We start from the raw sequence: 19,956 nt of genomic DNA, 5'->3' as shown, positions 1-19,956 counted from the left end.
TGGCCTCCTGTTCACACACAGAGACTTAGAGACCCCAGAGGGCAGAGCCAGCCCCATCCCAGAGGCTGAAAGGCTGAGAGATGTGGGCTATGCTGCCCACATCCAGGGCTTAAACTACAGACTTGGGGTGCAGCCTAGCCTTGTTGGGAGTGCCTGCGTGCCCCGGAGTCATCTCCTCTGGGATCTCCAGAGGGATTCCCCTCTGCCCACAGTGCCCAGCCGGGAGAGTTGGCAGCCCCAGGAGGCCAGTCAGGATCTCTCACTGATGAGTCCCAGGACTCAAAGAGGGTTGTCAGTCTGCGTGCTAGCCCTGTGGAAGGCTAGGGGCAGCTATAATCATGTGTCCTTTATGTTTTAAAATAATTATAGATTCAGAGGAAGTTGTGGAAAATAGAAAAGAGGGGGTACCCTCTCCACAGATGTATTCTTCTGCCTTCTTAGGAACCCAGGGCCAGTTCTCTATAGAGGATGGACCACAGTTCCCCACAAAACTCCACAGTAGTTAAACCAAGTGCTATCAAAAATTCTTTTTAAAAAAACATTAACGTAAAACCTATACATCATTAAAATAACCATTTTAAAGTATACAATTTAGTGGGATTTAGTGTATTGACAATGCTGTGCAATCACCATCTCTCTCTACTTTCAAAATCTTCACCCACCAAAAGACACAACTACCTTGGATAATCGCTACACACCCCCATTCCATCGCCTGGCAAACATACATGCTTTCTGTCACTAGGGATTTGCCTATTCTGGATATTTTATATAAAAGGAATCATACAAAATGTGACCTTTGGTATCTGTTGTCACTTACAATCTTTTTGAGGGTAATCCAAATTGTAGCATGTCTCAGGACACCATTCCTTTTTGTGGCTGAATAATATTCTATGAGAGGCACATATCACAATTTGTTATCCAGTGACCATATCCAGTCAATGGAATTCTCCAGGCTAGAATACTGGAGTGGGTAGCCATTTCCTTCTCCAGGGGATCTTCCCAACCCAGGGATCAACCCGGGGTCTCCAGCATTGCAGGCGGATTCTTTACCAGCTGAGCTACCAGGGAAGACATTATCCAGTCACTGGTTAACATTTGAATTGTTAACACTTTTTGAATATTATGAATAGTGCTACGTGATCATTCTTGAACAAGTATTTGAGCACCTGTTTTCAATTCCTTTGGGTATATACCTAGGAGTAGCATTGCTGGGTCATATAGCAATTCTGTTTGAGTTTTTGACAGACCAACAAACTATTTTCTACCAGCAATGTACGTTAAGTTTTTATTTCTCCACAACATGGTCCAACTGGTTTTTCCTTTTTTTTCAAATTATACTCATCCTAGTGGGTGTAAAGTGGTTGGCAATTCTGCTTTTTTTTTTCCTTTCATTCAATAAACATTTATTGGATGTGTCATATGTACTAGGTACAGAAACCAGAGCCAGATTCTCAAGTGGTGTCTTCAACAGACACCAAAAGGCATTTGATGACATTCAATATCCAATCCTGATTTTTTTTTTCACTCTCGTTAAAATAGAAATAGATGGATTTTAAAATTGTGGTTTTAACTATATTCATTTTTAATCTGTTTAATTTTGTTTCTATTTTGGCCACACCACATGGCATGCAAGAACTTAGTTCCCTGAGCAGAGATCGGACTCATGCCCTCTACAGTGGGAGCACGGAGTATTAACCACTGGACTGCCTGGGTTGAATCATTTTTAAATATGTACAATTCAGTGGCAGGAACTACATCCACAGTATTGTGTAACCACACCACTATTTCCACAGCTTTAGCCCAAGAAGAAACACTGTACCCATTAAAAAATAACTCATCAATCTTTCATCCCCTGTTTCCTAGGAGCTTCTATTGTACTTTGTTCCCATGATTTTGCCTACTGAAGATAATGAATATAGGTGGAATCATAAAATATTTGCCCTTTTGTGTCTGGTTTCTTTCACTTAGCATACCTTTACAACATTCATCCAGCTTGTAGCATGTACCAGAATTTTCTTTTTTTTTATTGTGAGAAAATATACATAAGATGACATTTAATGTTTTAAAATATACAGTTCAGTAGCATTACAGACATTCACGTTGTTGTACCATCACCACCATTCATGTCCAGAATTTCACCTTCTCAAACTGAAACTTGCAATCCATTAGACAATAACTTCCCATTCCCTCCTTCCCCATCCTTGGCAATAACCATTCTACCTTCTGTCTCTGTGAATCTGACTGCTCTTGGTATCTCATACACATGGAATCCTGCACAATTTGTCCTTTGCCCCTGGATTATTTCACATAGCTTAGTGTCTTCAAGATTCACTTACGTTGTAGCACGTTTCAGAATTTTTTTTAAAGGCTAAATAATGTTCCATTGTACGTACAGACCTAGAGCATTGTAGTTTTCCCTCATAGAGATCTTGTACATATTTTGTTAGATTTATACCTAAATGTTTTATTTCCTTTCTTTTTCTTTCTTGGTGCTAATGTAAATGGTACTGGGTTTTTAATGTTATTATTATTTTTTCTTCTTTTTATTTCTCGGTTTTTAATTCTAATTCATTACTAATCTATAAGAAAGCTATTAGCCAGCCATTGCACCCTTAATTTGATGCTGCACTTCCCCTCCCTAACCATCCTTGGCTCAAGGCAGCACCAAAGGAGTCCAGCTCCCATAACCAAGAGCATCACTTCCCCCACAAGAAGCCCCAGTTTCCCACACACCTGCAGAGAAGCAGACGGGCACTCTGAGTCTGAAGCATTCTCTCTTGTGCCAGGTCCATGCTGGAATGTGCAGAAACAGGCGAACACCCACCCAGTAATGAGACGAAAGTTAAGGGGTCCTCACCTAACATGCTCAGATACTCAGTTGTATCCGATTCTTTACGACCCCATGGACTATAGCCCACCAGACTCCTCTGTCCATGGGATTTTCCAGGCAAGGATACTGGAGTGGGTTACCAGTTCCTCCAGGGGATCTTCCTGACCCAGGGATTGAACCTGGGTCTCCTGCACTGCAAAGCGGATTCTTTACCAGCTGAGCCACTAGGGAAACCCAAGTCCTCACCCAAGTTAGGATGTAAAAGAGCAGTCTTCTGGGAGAAAGTGGTCTTGAAGCCAAGCCACGGAGGCTAGCAATTTGGCTGGTAGAGTTTAAAGGTGAAGAAGGGGTTGTCACAGGTCAATTGTTATTCTTGCTGTGAGTTCCCTGTGTGGCTAGACCCTGGTTCACCCATTTGGTCTCCTGCTTATGGCCTTGCACTGTGCCCAGGTTACAGACTGTGGACAAAGCTAGGTGATGTTGCACTTGTTAGAGTCTCCCTGTGCCCTTTGAGAGGGCACATACCTAAGGGTGGAATTTCTGGGTATGGGTCTAGGTGAAGGTCCCCCCTTTAGAAAATCATGCAAGTCAGTTTTGTTTTTTGTAAGTCAGTTTTTTGAAGTGAGTGTAAATTTACCCTCCCAGAGCCAGGAAGAAAAGACCATATCTTTTTTATTTCACATAGAAATCTCCCCCCTCCGCCTACCACCATTGCCCATCCCCAGCCGCACCTGGCCCAGGCCATGCCAACAGCAAGTCAGAGGCAGGCAGAAGCCTGGGCAGGCTGAGGAGGCCTGAAAAGCCTCAAGACTTTGGTGCTTACAGTCAACAAAAGACCCTGGTCTGAGGATCAGAAGTAGCCCAGCCACATCTGATCGTGGCTATAAACGGAAGTCTGGAACAAGGGGCAAGCCCTGCCAGCAGGTACACTGAGCTGATCACATCAGCCCCCACAGGGAGACCCAGTATGATTGAGGGTGGGACAGGGTATGTGCAGGAAAAGCAGGTTTCTGGGCCCCACTTTCACCCCCATCTTATTTATCCTTGTCCACAGGGCTGGTCCTAGAAGAGGGGCCATGCCTGCCAAACCCTCTGCCAAGCCAGTCACCAGTCCTCGGCCTGTAAGTCAGAGGCATGTGTCCAGCCACTGATCAGACTCACTGTTCTCACTACCACAGGAAATTGTCCAGCGTGGCCTGGGAGGGGGTGGGCACTGTCCTGGCCCCCAGTTTCTGCCTAGCCCTGGCCTTGGGCTTTGGTTTAACTGGCAGTGGGCGGATCATAGTTGTGTCGGTCTGAAGAAAATGTCAAGGAAACGGCCTACAAAGAGGACTGGAATGCAGGGCTCGGCCTTGGGGGTGGGCAGTGCTGCTACACGGGGCAAGGTCTGGCTCTGCCCACCTGGGGCTGCAGCCACCAGTAAGCTGGGGCCTGGGGGTACCGGTGAGGGATGATGTGGGCGCCATAGCTTAGCTCAGCCCAACACCACAAAATAAGGATACAGGCTGGATGAATTTTGTTCGGCCTCCAAGTCCATCGAAGCCTATCCTTACCTAAACCAGAAGGAAGAGGTGAGTGGGCTGGCCTAATGGGCTAGGGCCACCCAGCCCCACTTGCAAGAAGGCAGACACTTTTCCCTTGTGGGAAACCGCACTCACTGCATCTGTGCTGTGGCAGGGCTCTGCCCTGACCCTCTTGGTCTGTTTGTAGCCCAGAACAGCATTCCGGATGAAGACAGGGAACGCGCCAGCCAGCTCCTCGTCAGGCTCCCCCAGCCAGCGCTGGCCCCCCAGCGAGAGCTGGGACTCCTGCAGAGGGGACCCCAGAGCCAGGCTCGATGAGCCAGGTGGCAGCAAAGAGGAGGGTGGGAGGCATGTGGGAACAGGATCAGGATCTCTGGTGCCTCATCTGGAGGCAGGAAGGACAGGCAGTAGGGTTCCCAGGGTGGCTCCAGAGTGCTTCAGTCCTCTAGGAGTGAGAGGGCTCTGGCAAGACCCTGACCTCTCAGAAGACCAGCTTTATACTCAGTCCTGGCCAAGGATAGAGGGTGACTGCCTGAGCTTCTTCAGGGGCCTTACCTGCCTGGGGCCTTTGGGCATCTTCTTGGGAACATCCTGAACAGGAGAACTGCAAGAAAGAGACGTAAGGATTAACGAGACAAGCAAGAGAAGGGCTTTGTATAGAGTGAGCACTCAGGAGAGGGAAGAAGAGGTGGCTAGAACCAGATCCATGTCCAAACCCAGGTGACCCTCAGTGCCCCATCAGCCACTCAGAGCTGTCAGCACAGGACCTGCAGAGATCTCTTAGCCATCCTCACTCCAGGCTGTGAAAGGGCCAGGGACTACCACTTACTGTGCCTTCTCAGGGAATAGCCTCTTGGCAAGGCCATGCTGGGTGCTGGAGGGTTGGCTTGGGGGAGTGTCCACATTAAAGGTGGCATTGAGGTCAATGTCATCGCCAAAGGCTGGCCGGCGAAGCTTCAGGCTCAGTACCTCCACAGGAGCTGGGCTATAAGGCACAGACAGTTTGGTTACTCAAGATCACAGTGGCAACAGTTTCTCAAGCAATAGAGATGGATCAGCTCCAGGGGCCTGGAGCTCACACCTGATTTAGAGTCCTCCTGTAAGGAAACCCTAATCTCTCCAGAAAAGAGATCAGTCCTTGGCTTGGTCCTTCACACAGTGGAAGTCTGGAAGATATGCAAGGAAGCAAGCCGAAACCCACAGAAAACCCAAATATACAAATGAAAAACCTTTTGTTCAAGAAGCCTCATTTCTCGGAGTACACACAAGGATCCTGTCAGAGGTGACCACAGACTGAAGCAGATGGATGTTCCTTCCAGTGCTACTTATCATGGCCAGTGGACAGTATTAGAGACTGTCCAAACAACTCCCCTAGGGGGGCTGGCACTTTCAGAGCTTGAATATGAGACATACATTCAAGTAGTGTTCCTAGAGACTTCCCTGGTGGTCTGGTGGTTGGGAATCCGCCGTGCAATGCAGGGAATGAGGGTTCGATGCCTGGTTGGGGAAGGTCTCACGTGCCACAGCTGCGTGTGTGCATCCTGGGGGGGACCAGAGTGTACACAAGACTCCAGAGCACCTCTGTGGCCCCTGGCTCCCAGTGGCCTCTGAATACGAAGCAGTACCTGTGCAGAAGACAGTAAGCTCATTTCTGCTGAGGAGACTAGGGAGCGGAGTGCAGAGGACAGCGAACCCTTCAGTGTGGAGAAGAGCAGGGGGACACGGAGCAGGAGGACATGGAACAAGAGGACACAGAGCAGCGGAACATGGAGCAGGAGGGCACAGAGCAGTAAGGCCAGGGGTGTCCTGCTGCAAGGGGCAGTGCGATTGGCCTGAAGCCTGAAGGTCCACCCCACCCACAAGGCCAGCTCCATGAGGGCGGAGTGCAGAGGGTCCTGGAAGGTGTTTGGCAAGGGAGTGGTAGGATGCCCACGGGTTGCTATGTTGGACAGATGGGAGGAGTAGAGGATGGGTCCCAAGCCTCACACAGAGGTGGTAGCAAGAGAAAGGGTCAGGGAGGCAGCTCATAAGTTAGATGGGCAGGCTCTGAGCAAATGAGTGGATGCGTGGAAGACGGAGCATAGTGATTTTCCAACATTGAAAAGTGGCTCGAATAAAAGCAGCTGGGTCGCTGGGTTGTATTTTCTGTTCGGACCACCAATGGGCCAGCCAGGCCTGAGGACCCTCTCAGCCTGTCGGCTTCCGGGCGGCCACAAAGGCAGGGACACCCATCCCTCGGCCTCTTGGCTCCCTCTGGTGGCAGCTTTAGTGTGACGGTGCTGGGATCAGAGGAGAGTTCTTTTGGTGGGTGGTTTCAGGTTTGTTTCAGAACCTGGGGCAGGCGGATATATTAGGTGAGCTGCTCCATACACAGGATGCTCCTCCCCTTTCTCTGACCATCCCTAGGTCCTTTCTGGCCTCTCTCTGTCAGAGCCCAGGGCCTGCCTCAAAGCTGCTTTCCAGCTCAGTCTTGGCTGTCACTCGGGGCAGGAGGTCCACAACCTTCAGGCCGACCTGGGCCACCTACCCCCGACAAAGCCAGAAAGGGTGAAGACACCCTTACTAGGGAGCTCACCAGCTTGGAGTCCCTGTTCCACCCCAGAGGGTCAACGAACCTCTCTAAAACGAGGCGGTTGATAGTTTCACTGTCTCCTGGTGGCAGCTTCAGGGTTTCCTGCAGTATTGTCAGCTTTTTTTTCAGGCTCTTCAGGAAGAAAAGAGAAGAGTGTGAAAGAAAGGCTGAGGGCACCAAGTCCAGAGTGACCGCCATGGACGTGAGTAATATGCATGAAAGGCAAGCCCACTGGGACCAGAACAAGGCCTGAAAGTCAAATACCAGGCTTAGGAGGCCAGGACCACCTGACCTCAGAACCCCTTCTGGCGGAGCCCCTCCTCTGGTGACCTCAAGGATGCAGGTACAGGACAGACTGTGAGCAAGACCCCTGTGCTCTCTGTCCTCTGCTGAGCAGCCCAGGCTCCAGACCAAAGGCCAAGATTCCTGTCCTGACCCACCCCGAACCAGGAGGACACAGAGAGCCCAGGGCTGTGACCACTGACTGAGGCAGGGTTCGTGGGCAGAACTCATCCAGCCCAGGTCTTGCAGGGTACATAAACCACCCCTCATCTCCACCTGCTCATAGATGTTCCTCACCGCAATTTCCTTGTCAGCACTCTCTAAGTCCTTCTGAGATGACCTCAGCTCCAACTTGGCCTGGTCCAGTTCAGAGCAGACTGTCTGCAACTGCAAGCAAGTGTAAGGAGTGAAGAACAAACACAGGGGTGGCTGTGTGCCCTGCCCCCACCTGCTGCTACACTAGCTCGTGGGAGCCCAGGCCCAGGAGGAGTGGGGGACACAGGGAAGACCCGAGCTCCATGGGGCTGGACCTTAGTCTTAGTCTGGCAGCGTTCATCTGGAGCAGTCCAGGGCTCCTCCCCACATCCATGCCCTGAGATGCACCATGCCCAGAAATAAAAGCAGCTGTGTTGACTGATTCAGGTTTTAAGAGGCCTTCTACGGGGAGTCCTGGTGGTCTAGTGGTGAGAATTCTGAGTTTTCACTGCCAATGGCCCAGGTTCAATCCCTGGTCAGGGAATCGAGGAACAAGGGGAATAAGCCAAATGGCAACACACACACACACACGCACAATAAATAAATATAATAAACAAACTACAAAGAAAAGAACAAGAGGCCTCCTACTCTAGGCCTGGAACAAAAAACAGGCCCCTGAAGCCATCACATTTGGGACCTGTGTGCCCCAGCCAGCTGAGAGGTACCCAGAGCGCAGAGGGGAACAGAAGTGTGCAGGTGCTGGAGTGACAGTTGTATGACCTGCCACCCTAAGCAGACAAGCCACGCAAGCCAGAGTCAGTGCCTAGTGAGGACCAGAAGCCAGCCTCTGTGAGTCATCCCACAGCCCCAGTCTTGCCGAGGAGACACTCACGCGCATGACAAAAGGACAGCCACCTCTCCCCTCACACTCGGCTCCCCACTAAGTTACCTTGCTTCTGGAAGAAAGTAAGTCCTTCTTCAGTTTGTCAGCTAGCTCCCCTGAGGCCTTCCGTGCCTCTTTTAGATTCTCGTACTCTCTACGAAGGGACCACGGAAAGAGATGTCAAGCCGGGACACCCCCTGGTCAGACTGAGTCACAGCCCCAAGCAGACACAAAGCCCGGCCCAAGCCCTCGGCCTTGCTCATTCCAACTCTGACACCAGAGCCCAGCAGGGACCGGCTGGCGCAGCAGGGGGTCAAGCAGCCCAGATGCTAGAAGAGCTAGTCAATCTGTTTCCTGGAGATTAGAGAGGGTGTGCAGGAAACCCTGGCCCCACTGGGAGGCCCCCTACACCACCTGGCTACACAGCAGGCATCAGGGATCCTTCATACCTGTCAGCCAAGTGGCCCCTTTTCGCCAACCCCACACCCATGGGAGTGAACACCTGAGCTAAGTTTCTGACGCAAGCCAGGCGGGATCAGTAACCACGTGCTAATGGGGAACAGGCTCCAGATATCAAACTGGAGCATGGCAAGCTATGCCAACCTCCTTAGAAATAACACTTACAATTCACATGTAATTCTCTCAATAATCCTGTGAGGCAGGTTATTATTATCTATTCAGGAAGCTATGGATCAGAGATGTTAAGAAACTGGCTCCTGGCCACACAGTAAGAGGTGGGATGTGGTTCAAACGAAGGCAGCAGGGTTCCAGAGCCTGCTCCTCATTATGCCTGTTCTGCTTCACAAGAGACAGGCAACGCACAGAGGGGCATGGCTTGGGGCCATGACTCAGCTTGGATACAGGGGCCAGAGTACCCACTTCTTGAGGGACACGCAGTACACAGCCAACTGCTCCACCGCGGACTGTCCCACACCCATGTCTCGGATCATCTCCTCCACCTCGGGCCGTTGGCTCTGGAGTAGGAGCTCGATTCTGAAAAACACCCGGCCCACGGCATTTAAAATCTGGAGGCTGATGGGTAGGTACCCAGTGCAGCTCTGCCTCCCTTTGCTGCCGTTGCTATGGAGACAGCCTGAGCTGCTAGGATGCTTTAGCAGGTGGCTCTGCCCAAAGAAAGGCCCCAGCGCAGAGCTCAGCACAGCTGCAGGGAACTGCTGAGGGAGAAGGGGTGCTGACGGAGGGTCTTAGGTCAGGGATCCCCAGGGAGAGGTTCTTGGAACAAAAGCCCTGCCAGGATTCCCATGAAAAGTGAAGGAGCCCGCAGAGGCTGAGTAAAGCCTGAGCCCCCCATGGCCTACGGAGAGCTGAGCCACCGAGCTTAGCCAACCCCTGCTGCAGCCCTGGGAGCTGTGCCCCGGGGGTGCAAGGGCACAGGGTAGGCCCCCACTCTAAGCTCACCGCTCCAGGCTCTTCATCTTGCTCCGGAGTCGGCGGGCCTCCTCCCGAGCTTGCTTGGCCTCATCCTGCTGCTGCTCCAAGTACTTCATCTGCTTCTGAAGAGCAAACGCACCCCCACATGTCTGTTGCTTGGAGGCTCCCAGGGGCCAGGGCTAAAGTCGCCAGGAGAACTCCACCCTAGAACTGTCTGCTTTTGAAAATGCTGATAAGCATGTGCTCTAGCCCCAGGAGGTAAGGCTCCTGGGCCCCACTCTGGTGTGTGCTTTTGCTGCTACGAGGCCCTGGACCAGCTGCTTCCTCACCCCCCAGCTTGTTTCCTCCTGAGATACATCTTACCATCAGCATAGCTCACTCTCAGCATCTAAAGGCCTGCTGGGGGCTGCCAGGGTCCAGGGACTACTGTGTAGGAAGCTGAAGAAGCCTGGAGCACAGATCCAGGCCGTGCTATCCATCAGCTATGGACAGTTGCCAGGGTAGGACAGCTGCCCTCACCTCCTGGCCACTTCATCTCCGACCTGGGAACGCCAACACACTCCAGCTCTGCGGCCAGGTGCTGGTTCACTCCTTCCTTCCTATTGGCCAGGCCACGTGACCCAATCCAGCCACCAAGCAGAGCCAGAAGCAGTGAACACCCTGGGGCCCTATCTGTTCACCTGGATGGGTCCTTTTCCTTTTCAAATGGCATTTGGCAAGGACTGGCTCCTTCGTATGAGGTCAGAATATCAACTGTGGATTCAGATCAATCACCTCCTGCCCCTTGGAGAGCAAGAGGCTCACCAACCCAGGCTGATACAAAATTCATCTGGGTCTATCTAGAGCCGCTTGCTCTGTAGGCTTTGATCTGCCCGGTCAGCTCAGCACAGACGACTTCAAAGGCCCCCTGCTCCTCTCTGGGATGCTGTTTGATCTGGCTCCAGAGAGCAGCCCAGCCAAGGACAGGCACGCCAACAGAAGGTTCTTCAAGCTGGCTTTGTCAGTGGAGTACAAACCACTTTGGGAAAAATGGCCTAGGCTCACTGAGGTCTTGGTTGAGCAGTCCATCCATGAAGCACTGGGCAGGCCTCACCTCTCCAAACTAACTAGTACAACATCCATAGATGCGGGCAATACGACCTTTTTCTCATGGGCTGGGTGGGAGGCCTGGGGAAGATGGAATTTCCCTCCATTTTACAACTGTACAGACCACGGTATTGACCAAGGCAGACGCAAAAGACAAGTCCAGAGTGGGGAGCCCAGGAGGAAGGCTGTATGTCACCACCGACCTGTGCCCAGGGGGGCTGGGGACCCACCTTGAGGGTGCAGCACAGCATCTCGGCCTTGTCCAGGGCCCTCTGCAGGGACTCCACAGTGGCGTTGCGCTCGTCCAGCGTGTCCCGCAGAGAGTCGATGATGAGCTGGCTGTCTCGTTTTTCCTTCTCTGGAGCAGAGGCGGGGGACAAAGGGAGGGGAGAAGCCTGTCCACTGTGCACTATGAGAACCTGGGCCCTTGGGCCCCAGCAACCCACCCCAGAGCCAGGTGAGGAACAAGTCATGGGCCACAAAGTCAGGCAGCCTGCTTATCCCTCCGGCAAGCACCAAACCAGGGATGCCCAGCCATTCTGGGAATGAGACCCTTTTTCTGCCACTCAGAGTTACTGGAGTAAAGATTTCACTTGGCCCTGATCCTGTGGGTCTAGTTCATTCATCATCCCAGAACTCAAGCACTGAAAAAGTTAAAGTCACTCAGTTGTGTCTGATTCTTTGCGATCCCATGGACTATACAGTCCATGGAATTCTCCAAGCCAGAATAGTGGAGTAGGTAGACTTTCCCTTCTCCAGGGGATCTTCCCAACCCAAGGATCGAACCCAGGTCTCCCACATTGCAAGCAGATGCTTTACCAGCTGAGCCACAAGGGAAGCCCAAGAATACTAGAGCGGGTAGCCTATCCCTTCTCCAGGGGATCTTCCCAACTCAGGAGTTGAACCGGGGTCTCCTGCATTGCAGGTGGATTCTTTACCAACTGAGCTATGAGGGAAACCCTCAAGCAGGTTCCTGCCAAATCTGGCAGCGGAACCCTCAACTACAATACTCTGACCTGCCAGGTAGAGTCCTCCTAGCCTGGGTCCTAGGCAAGAAGCCCAGACAAAGAAGAGGCTCACCTCATCTGGGTGAACAGCATCAGTCACCTGCCTTTCCTTTCCTGCCATCACAAGAGCTGCTAAGACTCTTGGCTATACCAAGCAGGGACAGCCCCTGGATATGCCAGAAGGCTGAGGCCTTCCTTCTAGGCCTCAGTCCAGTACCCAAGTCAGGGGCTTCCCAAGGCCCCTGGGAACTCACCTTTCCGGGAAAGCAGGGCTCTGGTATTATCCAGTTCATTCTGCAAGGCAATAGTCACAGTAAGCAGCAAGAAGGCATCACAGCTGGCCCCTACCCAGCCTCACATAAGGTCTGTGGGGAGCCCCAGGCGGGGACAATGAGGCCTGTGGGCCCAGGGAAGCATGAACCTGCTGCTCCTCAAGGCCAAGCGAGATCAACAAGGGAGACAGAAGCCTTGCTTGGTCTCTGAGTGTCTTTTTAAAGTGTCAGTAAAATGAAGATAATCTCAGGTACAAGACCCTAGGACGGGAAAAGAGGCATAACAGGGGGCAAAAGAAGTGGAGCCTGGCCTGCGCGGTCGGTTTTATGGCAGACACTTCATCGCTTCCTCGGGCCTGTGCCCGCCTTGACCTTCCCTGGCATTAGCTGGACCCACTGGGGACCCAGATTTGGGATGGCCAAGCACCCTGGGCCAACTGCTCCCTCCACCCAGGGTCCTACCTGCACGGTCTACCCCCTCCCCGCCCTAAACTGGCTCTGTGCCCAGAATCCAACAGGGTAGGGGAGCCGAGACAATCTGCACCCCTGGATGAAAGCTCACCTGAGCTAGGTTCGAACCAGACTGTTGTGAGGGTCAAACGAGCCTCCCCAAGCCCGTACATATGTTCCAAAGCCACTGCCACAGAACCACTGAGAGGCTGGAGCAGAAGAGAGCCCCACTCCCATTCAGGAGTCCCATGCACTCAACACCCCTATGGAAAACCAGGCTCTGTAGCCCTGAAAGGCTTGGCCTAGGGTCCGTGATGGTAGCTGGATGCAGAACAATCTTCATCCAGGTTAGTCTTCCCAGGTCAATGCAAGACTCATATTATGACCAATACAAGGCCGGGCCCTTGTTCGTGGCTAAGCTCCTGTTGTCAAACTCTCTACTCAGGACTTTGGGGCAGGAGCTGTTGGTGGCTGAGCTGGTTAAACAGGCTGGACATCTCAGGTGGAAGCCGTGGGCAGAGAAGGGCACACATGGGCTGCCTGAGAGCAGCTGCCAGCCCAACCTTACTGCTATCCCCTAGCACCTTCCACACCCAAGCAGGGTGCCTTCCAAGCCCTTGCTCCAAACTACTCAAGATTTTGCCTTCCTGTCTCCCAGATATGGCTTAGAAAATCAGAAAGAACTAAAGCTGCCTTTGTTGCTTTTCTCACAAGAAGGACACGGCTTAAAACTGGGAGCAGTTACCATGACGATGAACACGTTCGCTTTAAGCACAAAAGCTCCACGTTCTTGAAGCAGTGAGGTTCCAAGGACGTCACAGCCCCCCCGGGGGCTAGGGCCAAATGAATCCTAATCTGACAGATGCCCAAAAAATTAACCCTCAGAGTCCAGGTTAACTTGCAAACCCCAGTCCCATTTCCTTGAGAGGTTTCTGCCAATCCAATCCCTTTGTGCATGAAGCGAGCTAAATCTTAGGCTTGGAGGGGAAGCAGTAGAAGTGTGGGAGGGAATCCACCCATCCTCCCCTGCAGTGTGGGTTTCCATCCTGGCTGCGTATCTTGATTCCATGGGCCCTGCCCTCCACTCCTGCTCTGGGAAAGACTCAGGCACCTGGATACACACCAAGCTGCCCAGGCAGTTGTGAGGCACAGGCAGGTTTGCAAACAGTGGGTTCACACATCTTCCCTGGCTGAGGACAGGAAAAGATGGTTGTAAATCCTTTGCAAGGTGAGGGGACTTTGAGAGACACATTCTAAACTATGGCAAGAACTGCTCTGAAATTCCAAGGGGAGGGCTCACAGTCAATGGCTCCCTTCCTCCCTGACAGAGGATTTCTCCAATGACTGTAACATTATCAATTATTCTCTGCTCTCACTGTCCCAGCCTTGAAATCTCTATCAAGTCTCCCCTTCCAGAACCCATTTCCAGACTCTAGGTACCCTCCCTGGGTAGGAGCAGAGAGTGAACTCTCAGAAGGCCTGGGATTCAGCAGAATGAGATAAAGTCTGGGTACCTTTAAGAATTCTGCATCTAAGACATTCTCCTCCTCCTGGGCAAGGTCAAAGTAGAGCTTATTGATAATGGTTCTTTTGCCGACCTGAATGAAAGAACCAGACACAGTGTGACTGCATAGCTGGGTCATGGGCAAGGAGGACAGGGGACATGCAGCCAAGCCCATCTCCCACCTAACCTTTCACAGTACATCCCTTGGAGGGAGGTGATCTCTGCAATCCTGTAGGTGTCCCAAGCTGGGTACCACTAGTTACTGAGTCATGTCATTACAGATCCATGTGGTAACTGCTCAAAAATACCCCAACTCTAGGTGCTGGGCATTGCAGGGGAAAGGCAGATAAAGAGACCAAATCTAGCCAGGTGAAGACTGGCCCAGGCAACGAGTCCATCTGCCAGCTTCCCATGGGCAAAAGCAGGCCTCCTGCACTGTTTAAGAGCACAAGTGAGGCTCAACCAGCCTCAAACCAGATGGTTCAGACAGGTCAAAGACATTGCTTTGCTTCAGAGACCTCTCCTCATCCTTGCTCCCTGGCAATGAGTGTCTTTAGCTGAGGAGTTTTCACCCCACCAACTTTACCTGGATTCGGCACTGTGGGCAGGTCCGACTTGGTGCTGTCTCAAACCACTGAATTAGGCTGGAATGAGAACAGAAAAACAGACTGGTTTTAGGGGGAGACATACAGTCCAGGTAGCCATCCTAACCATTATAGCGTCTGTCCTGCTCCTCTCTGACCCATTGCCTACCCAACCAGGAGGGCAGCACCTCAGGTAGTGATGGTATATCTCACAAGGCCTGACTAGTACAAGCAATCCAACCAACTGGCCCTTTTTTTTGCCCTTGCTGGCTTGGACTTCTCTCCCCTGAGCTGTTATTTTATCAACTTTCTAAGCTTTGATTGGGGTTAGGGGCAATGGTCAAAGCCAGGGTCCCTCGGAGACAGGAATTATAATACTCCAAAGGGGAACTTTCAAAGTGAGGGTAAACTAGAGGTAGCAAGCAGAAGTAAAAGTAAAACACAGCCCAGCTATGCACCAGATCTGCCCTAAACTTTAAAATACTCTCCTACTAGGGAATTATCTGGTGGTCCAGTGGTAAAGGACTCTGTGCTTTCACTGCCTGGTTGGGGAACTACTATCCCACAAGCCAGGTGGTGCAGTCAAAACAAAAACAAAATGTAGTAGACAACCTACTAGTTGGCCTACTTGTAGACAATCCCTCCCCCACCCCCGCCAGGGACCAGGGAAAAACAATCCTTTCAAGAAGATGATACCATCTTTCCAGACTGCAATTTTTTTCTATAAATAATTTTTCAAATACATATAATACAAAGCTAACCATGCATGATGACGGAATACTACACAGCAATGACAATGAATGTATCTACAACTCAGAACAAATTATGGGTGAATTACATAAATGTAAGATTGAAGAAGAGAAGCCTGATACCAAAAATAAAAGAAAAAACCAAACCAGTAAATTGTGTTTAATTCCATTCACATAAAATAAAAGGTAGGCAAAACTCATCTATGTTGCTGGAAGTCAAGACAATGGCTATCATGAGTGGAGGAAAGCTTTCCCAGGCTGGTGGGAGTAACTGGAAGAATGCATGGGGCCCTTGGACTCTTTAATCCACAGAGACTGGTAAGAGGCCAGAGGAGAAATTCAGGCAAGGTATTCTTGGGACTGCACCAGGAGGGAGCAAAAACAAGCAACAGGTGTCCTTGCTTGCTCTCTGGAGGGAGGCGGGGAGTGAGGAGCCGGCCGGTTCCTCATATGGGGTGAGTGCAGAGGGGTGGATTGGCAGGTTGAGTCACAGGAGTAGCTTAGGTGGCGGTGTGCCCACCCCTTTGGAGGTCCTGTGTGGAGGGATCCTGTATAGCACCCTGGTTTTGCTCCAAGGCTTCAGAAATGGCAGCTGGGTTTTGGCCTTTTTGTATCTTCTTGCTCATAGTTTGCCCAAGCTGAGCACGCATGTAGTTATTTTTAGTCCCTTATAGTTTCTTTGTATTCTGTTGTTTGAGGAGGCATTTGTCTAGGTGCAAATACAAGCATTCTGGAAGAGTGTCCCGGGTCCCAGTCTTTCTCAGCAGGAGGTTTCTGGAGTGCTGATGTTTAGTTTCTTGCTTTGAATTCTGGTTGCATGAGTGTGTTCAGTTTGCAAAAATTCTGCAAGCTATACCTTTCTTATATTTGTACTTCTATGTATTATACTATATTTCAATACAATGCTTTGTTTTAAAGTAAACAGTTACACAAGGGAAAGCACTGCATATTGTAAACCAGAACATAACCACAGAGACTCCAAACACTGGAATTATCATCCACCATGACAGACACACTATGCCAGATAAACAAAAATTAAGATCGAAAATATCAAAAGAGAATTTGAAGATAAAAGGTGACATATCAAAAAAAAAAAAGGTGACATATCAGAACTTAATAAGAAATAAACAGAAATTCCAAAATTGAACAAATGGCCCAAATTAAGAATTCAATGGATGAATTTAATAGCAGTTTAGGCAGAGTTGAAGAATCAGTACATTGAAAGACATGTCAGAGGAAACACTGAGAATTAGAAAGGTGGAAAAATACATAAGAAATGATAAGAAATATAAAAGTTACCGTGAGGTCTAAGATACATATAATTAGAAGTTCCAGGGAGAAAGCGTTAGGTAGAATAATGCCCTCACTTTTACGTCCTAATTACAAAACTTGTGAATACGCTACCTTATACAACAAGAGTAATTTGGAGATGGGATTAAGTTAAGGAGATGGGGAGATTATCCAGGGGTGTCTCATGTAATCACAAGCGTCCTTATAAAAGAGACAGGAGTGTCAAGAGTCATACAGAGGTTTGAAGTATAATACTGCTGACTTTGAAGATGGCAAAAGAGGCCATGAGCCAAAGAAGGCACAGCCCCACTTCCATCTTCATTTTAACCAAGCAAGACCCATTTTGGACTTCTGACCTCCAAAATTATAAAATAACTTCTGTTGTCTTAAGCCACTAAGTTAGTGGTAATTTGTTACAGCAGAAATGAGATGCTAATATAGAAAGAAAAGAGATAATGGAATAGAGGCAATATATGAAGAAATAATGGCTGATAGTTTCCCAGAATTGAGTAAAGAAATTGTTCCACAAGTAGAGACTTCCCTGGTAGCTCAGGCGGTAAAGCTTTCCACCTATAGAAATTGGTTTCACAAGTTAAAGAAAACTCATGAATTTTAACCAGAATAAATAAAAATAGTAACAAAAAGTAAATTGAGGTAACTATATTACTGTCAGACAAAACTTTAAGTCAAAAAAGCATACAAGAGGTAATGACTTTATATATTGATAAAAGGCTCACTCCAACAAGAAATAATAATTATAAACATATATACACCTAACAAAATAATACATGAAATATATATATGAAAGAAAATTGCACAGAATTAAGGGAGAAATACCAAGTTCTACAATAAAAGTTGGAGGTATTAATATTACACAATTTCAACAATAGATAGAACAATCAGACAGATGATCAATATGGAAACAGAAGGTTTGAACAACACTTTATACCAACTAACTTAACAGATGTATACTCCCCCCCAACAATAGCAGAAAACACATTCTTCTCAAGTGCACATGGAACATTCTCTAGGATAGGCCATATGGTGGGCCACAAAACAAATCTTAAGATTTTTTAAAAGATTGAAAATCAGACAAAACAGATTTTCTGATCAAAATAGAATGAAACTAAAAATCAATAACCAAAGAAAAACGGAAAATTCACAAATGTGTGGAAATTAAACACACTCTTAGATAACAAATGGGTCAAAGAAGAAATTGCAAGGGAAATAAGAGAATACCATGAGATTAATGAAAATGAAAACATACCAAAACCATGTAAGACAGCAAAAGCAGTGCCAAAAGGGAAACTGATAGCTTTAAACACACACAGTAAAAGCAAAGATACCCATTATGATGGCCATTATTAAAAAAAAAAAGTTTGGCAAGGATGTGGAGAAACTGGAACCCTTGTGAATCGTTAGTAGGAACGTAAAATGGTACAGCAGACACAGGAAAACAGAAGGGCAGCTTTTCAAAACATTAAACATAGAATTACCATATGATCCAGTTAGTCCACCTCTCGGGATAACCCAAAATAAAGGAAACCAGGAACTTGAAAATACACTTGTACACCAACGTTCATAGTAACATTACGCACAGTAGCCAAAATATGGAAAAAACCCAATGTCTATTAACAGATGAAGGGACAAACAAAATGTGTTATTTTCATACGATGAATAATAATCCCTTAGTCATAAACAGGAGTAAAATTCTGAAACATGCTACAACATGGATGAACCTTGAAAACACTATGCTTAGTGAAATGAGCCAAACTTAAAAGAACCAAATGTTGTGATTTCACTTACACGAGGTCCCTAGAAAAGAAAAATTCAAGGAGACAGAAAGTAAAACAGAGGTTTCTATGAGCTGTGGGAAGGCGGGAATGGAAAATTATTGTTTAAAGGTTCAGTGCCTAGTTTGGACTGATGGAAACGTTCTGGAACTAGTGGTGATGGTTACACAACGCTGTGAATGTACTTAATGCCACTGAATTGTACTCTTAAAATGGTCAAAATGGAAGGCATCTTCGAGCTCACTGAGTAAACATTCTCCTGAAACATTTTTAAAATTTTATGAAGTTTTCATTGAAATTAAATGGTGGCAGACATGTCCAAGAAATATTGCAGGAATTTGATCTCTTTATGAATCTTGTGAGAGATGAATGTGTGAAGCTGGGCAACAGAACAATACTGAAATGGTGGTAATATGAGAAAATAGTATCATCATGTCAGAAGTTTTGGAGCAAGTATAAACAAAGGCTGTGTTCACCAGAGAAATCAATTGCTTCCATATGTCCTTTCCAAAGGGCCTGTTTTAGTATGATATAAAAATCAGGTCGTATACATTTTCAGAACTGAACTTTTTTGTTAAGTAAGCTTTTGCAAAATGTTAAATGTTAGGTTTATTGCTCCAATAGAACAGTGTATAGTGGGAAAAAAAGGAAAAGGAAAAAATGGTTAATTTTATGTTACATGTATTTCATCACAGTTTAAAAAAAAAACTAGCGACTCAGCCTGTCCACAGCTACCAGGGGGATCTCCCCACCAGCTGTGCATTCAACAGAATGGTCCTGCCAGTCAGCAGAACACCTTGATTCGAGAACACCTCCTTGCCATTGATGTTAATTTGGGTTTGCTTAGGTCAGTGAATACAGTGCAGTGTCTGACCAAGGAGATGATGACTCTGGACAGAATCATTCCAAACCATCAAGCAAACCACAACAAATCCAGTAGACTGTTGGCTACCAGGTCTGGCAGAAAACAAATGGGCTCACTAATGGGGTGAAAGCATCTGCACGGACAAATAATTTTGAAACCACATCTCTCTGCAAGCCAATCAAAGAAACCTCTACCCTGTCTCCATTAAACCAAGCCTTGTACCTTCCCCCCTACACCCGCACCCCCGGCCTCAGTTCAGCCGTCACCTCTTCGGGGAAGCCTGCCACAACTCGCTTCTGCCCAGCTCAGGAACTCTCGTCGGACTCCCATCTAATGCATTCCTTAGCACCAGTCTGGGCTCCGGGGGCGGGTCGCCCGGAGCCCCGACACCCCACAGTCCTGTAGCCCTACAGGAGCGAGGGCCCAGCTCCAACACAGCGTTCACTCACCACTGCGAGTGGAAGGTGTGGCCGCAATGGATGGCGGCCACGTCGCGGGAGTGATCAAAGAAGTCGGAGCAGATGGTGCACAGGGCACGGATAGGCATGATGAGTGGTCTCGAGTCGCCGAGGTAGCCAAGGAAACGGCGACGGGTCCAGCTTGGTGGCCGTGCCTCCGCGTCTTCACTAGCTTCGAATTTGGCTCCACGGCGCAACTTCCGGGAGAGGATCGGAAGTGG

At 48.9% G+C, this 19,956-nt stretch overlaps 1 protein-coding gene and 1 pseudogene across 2 annotated transcripts; one reads left to right on the top strand and one right to left on the bottom strand.

Moving 5' to 3' along the window:
• Positions 1-2,555: 2,555 nt before the first annotated feature.
• Positions 2,556-19,910, bottom strand: TRAIP (TRAF interacting protein). Of its 2 annotated transcripts, XM_065933664.1 has the most exons (15): positions 19,727-19,910; positions 14,583-14,640; positions 14,007-14,090; positions 12,025-12,064; positions 10,994-11,121; positions 9,705-9,799; positions 9,165-9,278; positions 8,352-8,439; positions 7,505-7,594; positions 6,969-7,057; positions 5,183-5,338; positions 4,909-4,957; positions 4,489-4,638; positions 4,333-4,383; positions 2,558-4,125 (listed from the first exon to the last, which is right to left on the bottom strand). In XM_065933664.1, exons 1-15 carry the CDS (start codon positions 19,822-19,824, stop codon positions 4,000-4,002), a joined length of 1,416 nt encoding a protein of 471 aa, XP_065789736.1. In that variant the 5' UTR covers positions 19,825-19,910; the 3' UTR covers positions 2,558-3,999. The 2 variants fall into 2 exon arrangements, with proteins under 2 accessions (XP_065789737.1, XP_065789736.1); XM_065933665.1 differs by lacking the exon at positions 14,007-14,090 and having other exon boundaries at positions 2,556-4,125.
• LOC136166356 (small nuclear ribonucleoprotein G pseudogene) lies at positions 18,693-18,871 on the top strand (annotated as a pseudogene).
• Positions 19,911-19,956: the final 46 nt, after the last annotated feature.

This window comes from Muntiacus reevesi, chromosome 4 (genome assembly GCF_963930625.1).
Source record: "Muntiacus reevesi chromosome 4, mMunRee1.1, whole genome shotgun sequence".
NCBI classification, from domain to species: Eukaryota; Metazoa; Chordata; class Mammalia; order Artiodactyla; family Cervidae; genus Muntiacus; species Muntiacus reevesi.
This window is presented reverse-complemented; position numbering and strand designations above follow the sequence as displayed.

Coding starts and splice junctions, on each gene's coding strand:
- TRAIP (XM_065933664.1), bottom strand. CDS start 19,824: ATGCCTATCCGTGCCCTGTGCACCATCTGCTCCGACTTCTTTGATCAC. Junction 8,440..9,164: donor TACTGCGTGTCCCTCAAGAA/GTGGGTACTCTG, acceptor GTCCCTTCGTAG/AGAGTACGAGAATCTAAAAG. Junction 4,639..4,908: donor TGCCCAAAGGCCCCAGGCAG/GTAAGGCCCCTG, acceptor TCCCCTCTGCAG/GAGTCCCAGCTCTCGCTGGG.